Consider the following 11609-nt stretch of genomic DNA (forward strand, 5'->3'; position numbering starts at 1 on the left):
ATTAATTTCTGTTTTTTGCAAAGCCCCCCTCTCACATCTGGAACCTCCACTTCCTGTTTATCTGTTAACCTGTGTTTACCTCCTCCCCCTCCCCCGTTACCTCCCTCCCTCCTCCCTCGTTACCTCCCTCCCTCCTCCCTCCTCCCTCGTTACCTCCCCCTCGTTACCTCCCTCCCCCTCTCTTGTTACCTACCTCCCCCTCGTTACCTCCCCCTCTCTTGTTACCTACCTCCCCTCGTTATCTCCCTCCCTCGTTACCTACCTCCCCCTATCTTGTTACCTACCTCCCCCTCGTTACTTCCCTCCCTCGTTACCTACCTCCCCCTCTCTTGTTACCTACCTCCCCCTCATTACCTCCCTCCCTCCTCCCTCGTTACCTACCTCCCACTCTCTTGTTACCTACCCCCCCTCCCTCGCTACCTCCCTCCCTTGTTACCTACCTCCTCCCTCGTTACCTCCTCCCTCGTTACCTCTCTCTCTCCCTCCCTCGTTACCTCTCTCCCTCGTTACCTCTCTCCCTCGTTACCTCCCTACCTCGTTACCTCTCTCCCTCCCCCTACCCCCCCTCCCCCCCACAGATATCGTGGGCACAGCCCGTCCGGATGAGAAGGCGATCATGACGTACGTCTCTAGCTTCTACCATGCCTTCTCCGGCGCTCAGAAGGTATCCTGGAGCAGCGTCTCCCCCCTCCTCACCTCCTTCCCTCCTAACACCTTATCTTCCTGCAGGGGTCACTCTCCTTCACTTTCTCCGCATGGTTCACCAAGTGCATGCTGGGACGACGTTTTTTTTCCTCAGAGGCGATGAGCACACATGCATCTCCAGTCCACCTCGAGTGTCTCGGTTCCCCCACCTCATTTTGATTTAATAATATTTGATAAGATCCTCTGATAACAGACGGAGAGGAACTAGCCTGAAGCCTCGCCTGCCATACATATATTAACATTTTTATTTGATACGCTTAATTGTTTTCTCTGCAAGATATCAGCTCTGATAGTAGTTTGACGGCTAACAGGAAGTCAGAGAGTCTTGGAGAAACAGCTGTGTTTAAGAAATGTCTGTTTATCAGAGAGCGTGGAGGTCACAAGGCTGACTCTTAAATCAATTAAGTTGAGTTACAGGACACAAAGAAATACAAGGTTTAAAAAGTTATACCTCATCACACTGTACCAAAAGGTTTGAAGCTTAAGAACTTAAGAAGTCTTTTCGATCGGTTTCAACCTCGGATTTCTGTTGCAAAAAGATGACTTTGAAAAACATTGCAATCAAAGCTTTATTTTGAAAACCTTAATACTGTAGAAGCTTTGAATAAAAAAAGATGTTGGTAGAGCCCTAATCCTTTCAAAATAAAAGACTGAAATGTCTCTGCCTCCTCAGGCATGTTTTGCAAGATATATTTGACCACATCTTTTATAATATTTTTGGACCACCGGCTGTTAATGTAAGGATTTATTTCCGACTTCCTACCTTTCAAATTCCCACACATGTATCCTAATATTTCTAGTGAGTTTGTAAGGTCCAAAAGTCAAAATGTCTTGTAAGAAATATGGATGTATTGCATTCAAAGCTTTATTTTGAAAACCTAAATACTGTAGGAGCTTCTAATAATTAAAAAAAGATGGTAGAACCCTTAACCTTTCAAAATAAAAGACTACCATGGCTAACTTAATCATTCTATTCTACTTCCTGCCGTACATATTTTTATATTTTGAAAAGAAGACATACCCACTCAAAGACCTTCTAGTGAGGCTGGAGATGCATGTTGCTGAGGTGCTCCTCTTCCTCCTGCTGGTGCTCCTCTTCCTCCTGCTGGTGCTCCTCCTCTTCCTCCTCCTGCTGGTCCTCTTGTTTCTGCACTCTTTTACTCTCATGCATTTCCCCTCTCTCCCCCCCTCTTCCTGCAGACATCATTAGCACGTTGCGGCCGGATGAGAAGGCCGTCATGACTTATGTGTCGTGTTACTACCACGCCTTCTCAGGCAAGCAGAAGGTGAGCAATTAAAAAAATAAAATCAGCAAATCTCGGAACAATCATCAAATACCTGCCGAAGTGGCGGCAGAGAATTAAGATAGTGTTTTTTACTAATATTTATTTTTTGGGTCGGTTATATTTGATTTAAAACGCTGAAAAATAGCAAAATCCATACATTTTTATTCTTATCCAAAGTCCTTCAAACTAGCTGCACCTTTACCAGCTTTGAGAACACTTTAATGATCAATAACTATAAAACATATCATATATATTATTCTGAAATGGACCAATCTGCACAACGACTACTTTTACTTTTGGTACTCTAACTATATTTGTATAGCCTAACCCTACTTTTACTTGAGGAACATTTTGAATGCAGGACTTTTACTGTAACAGAGTATTCCTACACTTTGGTACTTCTACTTTTACTAGAGTACAAGTTCTGAGTACTTCTACTTTTATTAGAGTACAAGATCTGAGTACTTCTACTTTTACTCAAGTACAAGTTCTGAGTACTTCTACTTTTACTCAAGTACAAGATCTGAGTACTTCTACTTTACTCAAGTACAAGTTCTGAGTACTTCTACTTTTACTCAAGTACCAGATCTGAGTACTTCTACTTTTACTCAAGTACAAGTTCTGAGTACTTCTACTTTTACTCAAGTACCAGATCTGAGTACTTCTACTTTTACTCAAGTACAAGTTCTGAGTACTTCTACTTTTACTCAAGTACAAGATCTGAGTACTTCTACTTTTACTCAAGTACAAGATCTGAGTACTTCTACTTTTACTCAAGTACAAGTTCTGAGTACTTCTACTTTTACTCAAGTACAAGATCTGAGTACTTCTACTTTTACTCAAGTACAAGATCTGAGTACTTCTACTTTTACTCAAGTACCAGATCTGAGTACTTCTACTTCTACTCAAGTACCAGGTCTGAGTACTTCTACCACCTCCGGTCTGATCTAAACAAAATAAATTGCAATAAAATAAAAAATGGAACTGATGAAACACAAGAAAAACTATATAAATAAAATTAACTAAAAAGAGGAAATAAAAAACGAAAAAAAAGCTTGATCTTACTTTATGTATTTAAATATAAATGCCAAAAATGTAAACGTCTGCTCACAGAAGTATGACTGCACATCGTCGTCTCCTTATAAGGCCTCTCAGCAGCAGCTGTGTGTATGAAGCTCTGCACTCTGTAAAAGGAGACCTACACACACTCTGCAGGAGGCTGGAAAAACCTCGGCAATAAAACCTAAAAATATGTATAGCATTTAAACAGTTGTGGCTTATTTGTAGGAGATATACCTGCAGGAGTTTAGGTGTTTTGAATCTGTTGCCTGGATACAAGTTTGAGTGACAGATAATCTAAAAGGACACGGTCAATACCGCCTTTAAAATAAAATGTCCTATCCACAAACCAGTTATTGTGCATGTTGGTGTAACGACAGACACACATGGATCTATTTTGATTTTAACTTAACACTTTCAAATATTGATGAAAAGTTACATTTATAGCTGGAAAAACTAGAATCAGAGTGAGAAAATATATATCGGTGGACAAACGAGTGAACCACGTTTAATCGATGCTCGTTTGTAGGCAGGGTGAGTGCATTGTTATTAAAAAGGTCGATTAAGGGTTGCCAGATTTGGTCGATTTTAAATTGAATCCCTCTCAATGAGTATATATTTGTTTCCAGATGCTGCTTGCCATCTGTCATAAATACAGAGTGGATTTAGTCATAACAGTCTATTTTATCTCGTCAAAGACATGCGTAAGTGGATGAGAATCAGCAGGTTTTGATAATAAACACATCAGTTAATGATCTCCGAGCTGCTGCTGATCTTCCAGGCTTTGTGCATGCTTTCAATCTCTCTTTTATTTTCTCTGTGCTGCTGATTTCTATGATCTCTGCTGACCACCATCTCACACCCAACGGGGTAATGGACTACGTGTTGTCATGGAAACTCATGCATCACCCGGTCCAGTGATGGAGACTGGGAGGCCAATGTTGAGCAAGTGTTGTGTCAGGATGGGGATTGTAGCTTTCTGGGGCTTTTATTTTAAAAAGCAAGCCTTAAACAGAACTTCCTTTTTAAGTATACAGGTACTATATGAGGCTTTTATTTTGAAATCAAGTCTAATCCTTAGCTTCCTCTAATGACACTGTGGCCGTTTCTCAATCTCGAGGATGCTGGCTTGGTAGTCGCGTACTTCCAAGTCACTTCCTTCAGAAACGAAGCAAGTATGCTTCCAAGCCACGGCTTCGGAAAACGAAGAGGAATGGAACAGTCTAACAAGTGTGCCACTCTCTCTAACGGTTTCAACATAAACTGTACCGAAAAGAAATACCTCACGATGTCTATCTAATTATGAACTTGCTTTACTTTCACGGAACACATATTTACCAACACATGTTCTACGCCACTATACTTACATTTAAATGTGTGCTGCGTCGGTTCAGCCATTCTCCGCAAGGGTTTTTGAAATTGGTCCGTGCTCAAAGCATTGTGGGGATTTTAAGGACGCGAAGTCTACCCATGTGCAGCCTCGAAATTTCCCCCAAACAAAGGACGCGGCTTCGGTGGAATTCCAAGTATGCTGGAGATTGGAACGGTCCTTCGGCGGCACTCGACGACGTAGCATCCTTGACATATTGGCTTGAAAGCCAGTATCCTCGAGATTGAGAAACGGCCAGTTACTCTCTGGGGCTTTTATTTTGAAAAACAAGTAGAATCCTAAGCTTCCTCTAGTCTATGGGGTTTTATTTTGAAAAACATTGCTCTTCCTGAGCTTCCTTTAGGTACAGCACTATTTTCTTCGGATTTTATTTTGAAAACAAGCCTCTAAGAGAGCTTCCTTAGAATATATATAGTTACTTTATAGGGCTTTTATTTAAAGAACAAGCCTTGCCCGGAGCTCCCATTAAGTAAACAATCACTCTCTTAGGCTTTTATTTTGAAAGACATGCCTCTTTTGGAGCTTATATTGGGGTTTTATTTTGAAAAACAGGCCAAACCTGATCTTCCTGCAACTATACAGTTACTTTCTGGGTTTTTTATTTTTAAATCAAGCCTCTCCATAACCTTCAGTAATACATAGGTAGTCTATTATGCTTTTATTTTGAAAAAACAAGCCTCGAACAGAGCTTCCTTGAATGTCCTCCTCTTTAACTCCCTTTACTCTTCCTCCTCCTCTTCAGGCGGAGACAGCGGCAAACAGGATCTGTAAAGTTCTGGCGGTGAACCAGGAGAACGAGCAGCTGATGGAGGACTATGAGAAGCTGGCCTCTGATGTGAGCACCCCCCCTCCCCTCCCCAATACACACACACACACACACACACACACACACACACACCACACACACACACACACACACACACACACACACGCACACACACACATCACTTCAGGGGACATTGCATTGACTTACATGCATTTCCTGGAGACTTATCCTAACCTTAACCAACACATGCCTTATGTCCCCATAAGGGAGGCGAGTCCCCACACGTGACTGTGTAAACAGATGTAGGTCCCCACAAGGATAGTAATGCTAGGACACACACACACACACACACACACACACACAAAAACACTTGTTATGCCTTTACTCGTCCTGCACCTCCTCTCTCTCCTCCTGACTCCCTCCTCTCCTGGGGGGGGGGGGGGTGCTCTGTGTGGTTAGAAACAGTGGTTTGAGGCGTAAGAGTGGAAAAATATCTTATAATATTATATATACTTTTTGCATTTTTGAGCTCATTTACAACGAACTGTAAACCATTTTCTGCAAATACTTTCCCAAAGCATTTTATTTAGCTTTTTGCTTAACATGCTGGCAAATAATTTCTTACTCGTTAAAGTTACTTTTGGACTTTTGGTGGTGCATTTAAGGGCCTGTGGAAGGTTGAGACATCTGAAACTCCAGCATTAGTCCCTGTACTTGAATGCACCAATAAGGAAGACTCACTATTTATGAAAAATCTTTAGAAGAAACAAGATTTAAAATGATTCTCTTCATTTTCGTACCGTAGTTAAATTAATAGAAAATATAGTTTGCATTTGAGCTTTACTGATAAATGACTAAATATTAAATTATATTATTGCAGATACTGTTCCTTTTATGTATTGATGCATAATACCGGCTGCTAAATAACAAGAAAATACTGCAGATAATTGCAAAGAAATCTGTTCAAAGTTAATAATTTCATAACCACATTTTAAGAAAATGTATTAAAATGTTTGCTCCTCTTATTGGTGCATGAACAATCAGCTGAAATATCGTAGTTAGATTTTTAAAAACTCCTCCAAAGACTAAAAAAGTCCAGTAATCCTTCCAGGCTTTACTAGTTTGAAGATAGCTTTTCCTTTGATGATTTAAAAAAGTTATAGCTACGGAAAATTGTCAGCAGCTTTAAAATGAACACACACATGTTGCTAAATGTGCTAAAACATGCTAAAACACATGTATGGTGCTTCTAATCGGACAGAAAACGTAATTACGGTGACATTAAGTTTAAGGAAATGAACAACAAAACTCACCTGTATGAACTACATCCATTACACCTCATCTATTTCCCTCTCATCTGCATGGTGCTCCTTTTTCTTCCCCTCAAATTGAACTTCCTCCATCCTCTCCCCCCCCCCACACACACACACACACACACTCACTCTCACAGCTGTTGGAGTGGATCCGGCGCACCATCCCCTGGCTGGAGAACCGCCTGCCGGAGAACACCATGGCGGCCATGCAGCAGAAGCTGGAGGACTTCAGGGATTACCGCCGCCTTCACAAGCCGCCCAAAGTGCAGGAGAAATGCCAGCTGGAGATCAACTTCAACACGCTGCAGACCAAGCTGAGGCTCAGCAACCGGCCTGCCTTCATGCCCTCCGAGGGGAAGATGGTGTCGGTACGTTTCACACACACACACACACATTGAATAAGAAAGTCCTGCAGAAATTGTTGCGAGGTAATGCAATCAGGTTTAATGCTATTTTATTTATATTTCGAAATATTTTTGGACTGTTTATTTCTTGTGTCTTAAATTCTCTTATGCACATTGCCTGTGTTTTTTATGCTGCTGCAACCACAAACATTTCCCCAAATTGGATCAATAAAGTAATCTAGCTAAGCCATCTATCAATGCATCAATCTATCCATCTATCAAATTCAAATCAATCCTACCATCTATCCATCGATCTATCTATCTATCTATCTATCTATCTATCTATCTATCTATCTATCTATCTATCTATCTATCTATCTATCTATCTATCTATCTATCTATCTATCTATCAATCAATCTCTATCTATCAATCAATCTCTCCATCTATCTATCTATCTAACTATCTATCTACCATCTATCTATCTACCTATCCATCTATCTAGCGAGCGACCCAGCGAGCGAGCGAACCAGCGAGCGAGCACCGAGCCAGCAAGCAAGCGAGCCAGCGAGCGCGCCAGCGAGCGAGCGAGCGAGCGAGCGAACGAGCGAGCGAGCGAGCGAGCGAGCGAGCGAGCGAGCGAGCGAGCGAGAGAGCGAGCGAGCGAGCGACGAGCGAGCCAGCCAGCCAGCAGCGCAGCGAGCCAGCGAGCGAGCGGAGAGCGAGCGAGCGAGCGAGCGGCGAGCGAGCAGAGCGAGCGAGCGAGCGAGCGAGCGAGCGAGCGAGCGAGCGAGCGAGCGAGCGAGCGAGCAGCCAGCCAGCCAGCAGCCAGCCAGCCAGCCAGCCAGCCAGCCAGCCAGCCAGCCAGCCAGCCAGCCAGCCAGCCAGCAGCAGCCAGCAGCAGCCAGCCAGCCAGCCAGCAATCCAGCCAGCCAGCCAGCCAGCCAGCCAGGCAAGCAGCAGCCAGAGAGCGAGCGAGCGAGCGAGAGCGAGCGAGCAGCTAGCGAGCGACGAGCGAGCGAGCGGCGAGCGAGCTAGCGAGCGCAGCGAGCGAGCGAGCGAGCGAGCGAGGAGCGAGCGAGCGAGCGAGCGAGCGAGCGAGCCAGCGAGCGACCCAGCGAGCGAAACGAGAAACGAGCGAGCGAGCAGCGAGCCACCGCGCTCGCGCGCGCGCGCTCGCTCGCGCGCGGACCGACCGACCGACCGACCGACCGACCGACCGACCGACCGACCGACCGACCGACCGACCGACCGACCGACCGACCGACCGACCGACCGACCGACCGACCGACCGACCGACCGACCGACCGACCGACCGACCGACCTACCGACCGACCTACCGACCGACCGACCTACCTACCTACCTACCTACCTACCTACCTACCTACCTACCTACCTACCTACCTACCTATCATCAGAATCAGAACACTTTATTTGTCCCAGAGGACATTTGGTTTTGAACTGCTCTGTTTAAAAATGTAATTAAATAAATCTCTCTCTCTCTCTCTCTCTCTCTCTCTCTCTCTCTCTCTCTCTCTCCTGTCCTTGTTATGTTAGTAGTGTGTGCAGTGACACTCTAAAACTTCGTTATTTAGTAAGTGATATTATATAATTATTTTTCTGCACCAAACTTTAATTTAAGAATGTGTTTTGTGTATAATGTGTGCAGTGCAACTCCAAAACTATGATAACCAACGACTGAAATTATATATACTTTCTAGGGTAATTTGAATAAAACATTTGTTTTCAATTTTGTTTACGACAAGAAGATACTTAGTTAAGAATGTTGAGTTCTTATATTCAAAAAGTGAACGGATTGCATTATCTCACACACACACACACAATGCTGCCTGTTGCATACATAAAATCAGTAGTCTTAGGCTAGCTGTCTTTTTGTCTTAGAAACTTGCCATTTACAAAAATGTATTGTACGCAAAATAACAGATATTTTTGTTTCACAGCGCAACACTTTTCCTCTGATTCCTCAGACTCTTACAAGCATTTTTCAGGAAGAAGAATTATTATTGGACTTGCACACGTTTAACACAACTCCAAATACATGTTAATGTTGCACGTTTAACTTTAGTGATGCACTATATCAGTCCTGACAATGCCAGTTTCTCCCTCTCTGTTTTTGGTAAGGATACATTCTCAGGTATTGGTTTCTTTCTCCTCGTTCAGGACATCAACAATGCGTGGGGGGGTCTGGAGGGAGCGGAGAAAGGGTACGAGGAGTGGCTCCTCAACGAGATCCGCCGACTGGAGAGACTCGACCATCTGGCCGAGAAGTTCCGTCAGAAAGCAACGATCCACGAAGCCTGGACTGAAGGTAGGGAGGGATTTAAAGAGAGATTATTATATTTATTTTGTTGATTTATAGAGATTTAAAAAGTCATTTTCTGCATGTTTTCAGTGATAAAGTGTGTATGAATGACTTTGTGACTGGTGTGTACAAAGCTTCAGAATATGGAGAGGAATGAGAGTGGACAGCTTGGTGTGTGTGAGAGATTTCTGCTGAGGAATTGGAGCAAAGTCTAAAATATTTGAGGAAAAAAGTCGTAATAATCCGACAAAAAGTTGTAATATTTAGATAATTAAAGTTATAAATATTTTTTAAAAGAAAATTAATAAAATTTGAAAAATGATTAGAAAAATGCTGTAATATTTGGAGGAAAAAGTCATTATATTTTTAAGGGAAAAAATGCAAGTGAAGTCAAGTCGAATATTTCTGAGAAAATGTCTAAAATCTGAGTTAAGTTGATTTCCAGTTTTATTTAAAAAAATATTTTGCAATGTTTCGGAAAAAAATCGTAATAATGTCACATATATTACAAGTTTTCTGAAGTTTTCTGATTCAATTTGCAAATGAGGCGTCATGTAGTGCTTACTTTTTGTGAATTTTGGAGAAATCCACAGACACAAACACACAAAGTTAGTCAAATAAACTCCTGGATGTGGATTTTTTTTCAATAGTCTGAAAGAAGACATGTTATGGAAGCAAAATAACCAACAATCTTTGAATCTATGGCCTCAAAAAGCTCTCTTAACAGGGAAATGTGAGTGTAGACCAGTGCTTCTCAAAGTGTGGTCCGTGAGCGCCCCCTAGTGGTCCGTGAGTATATTGGTAAAATTTCACATTTGAAATAAATAAATGTATTTAAGTTTTTCGCACTCTCGCGGGAATATCTCCGCAATGGAACGAGCTTAAGTTTCACTTTCAATTGCATGATATAGCCCAGATAAATACCTTCATCACACATGTTGCCACTTGTTTGTACCATTTTCAGGCGATTTGTAAAAAACGATGTGTTTTTGGATATTTGTGGAGTTAGGTGGTCCGCGAGTGTTTTTTTATTGGTTAAGTGGTATGAAAAAGTTTGAGAAACACTGGTGTAGACGTATCTGAGATGTGTGTTGTGTCGCCCCCTGCAGGTAAGGAGGCCATGCTGCAGAAGCACGACTACGAGACGGCCTCTCTGTCGGAGATCAAAGCTCTGCTGAAGAAACACGAGGCGTTCGAGAGCGACCTCGCCGCCCATCAGGACCGAGTGGAGCAGATTGCCGCCATCGCACAGGAGTTAAAGTGAGACACCAGGACAGGAGGGAAGAGGATGAAATGTTTCCTTCCACTGATCAATAACATATGAAATACAGTAGGATAGGATGAGAGAGGCATGTTGAGTCCATTTTTCGAAGTCTGCAACAATTTGTCTATCAAATTGCCAACTATTTTAATATAACAATTTTATTATTTATCCATATATATAATGAAAATAAAAATATATTTATTTATATATTATTTTTATATGTATATTTTTTATTTTATTTAATAATTGTATTTATTTCTTATTTTATTTTATTTTATTTATTTATTTTATTTTATTTTATATTAGAATTTTAGGTAATGATGATGCTGTAATGAATGGTGTGTTTGCAGTGAGCTGGACTACTACGACTCCCCCAGTGTGAACGCTCGCTGTCAGAATATCTGCGACCAATGGGACGCTCTGGGAGCTCTGACCCATAAACGCAGCGATGCTCTGCAGGTGAGGAGGAGAATACTAAATCCACCAGGAACTGAAGAGTCTCTAAATCCTTAAAATCACTTTTTCCGTGTCAGAAATCATTTATTCGTCCCACAGCGGGGAGACTTACATCGTTCAGCAAAACAGTCCCCATTGATCAACTGTCACAAAAAACAGTAAATGGGGCAGCTTTAGCCAACATTGCGAATTTCCAGCTGTTGTCCCCGGCCAGATGTTAATAGACACCTTTTTAAAATCACAATACATCAACAGCATTTTCATATGTAGACAAACATTCAAATAACACGTTGTGAAAGTGAAATCAGCAGCAGCATTCATATCTGTTTACCCTCCTTGGTGCAGGAAGAAAGACACACTTAGAGATGAAAGTATTCCTCACAGCGATAGGCCGTGAACAGATTTGATTTTCAGGATTCCCACTGGCCTTAAACATCCTTTTAAGATTCAAGATTTGAGGTTTTTAATCTGTGAAAATCCAGTATATGAACCCTTAAATCCATGTTGATACCCTCAGCTCTCTGTAGGATCATGACTCAATAGAAGCTTTTTGAGTTTAACCCAACAAGACTTTGAAGCTCCTTTTAAGAAAGAAGCGTGTGTGTGTAATCTAGTTTGTTTTTGCTCCGCAGAGAACTGAGAAGCTTCTGGAAACCATCGACCAGCTGTACCTGGAGTTCGCCAAACGAGCGGCGCCCTTCAACA

The 11609-nt window shown here is 42.2% G+C and overlaps 1 protein-coding gene across 1 annotated transcript in view; it reads left to right on the forward strand.

Annotated features, from left to right (window-relative positions):
- Window positions 1-11609, forward strand: part of actn1 (actinin, alpha 1) — a gene marked incomplete in the record, with an annotated part of 71584 nt that overhangs the window by 49096 nt on the left and 10879 nt on the right. Inside the window, 7 exon segments of the mRNA XM_034197700.1 lie at window positions 579-664; window positions 5183-5275; window positions 6657-6887; window positions 9043-9190; window positions 10294-10444; window positions 10799-10907; window positions 11537-11609. Of these exon segments, the coding sequence (XP_034053591.1) occupies window positions 579-664; window positions 5183-5275; window positions 6657-6887; window positions 9043-9190; window positions 10294-10444; window positions 10799-10907; window positions 11537-11609 (891 nt within the window).

Source organism: Gymnodraco acuticeps, unplaced genomic scaffold, assembly GCF_902827175.1.
Source record: "Gymnodraco acuticeps unplaced genomic scaffold, fGymAcu1.1, whole genome shotgun sequence".
NCBI classification, from domain to species: Eukaryota; Metazoa; Chordata; class Actinopteri; order Perciformes; family Bathydraconidae; genus Gymnodraco; species Gymnodraco acuticeps.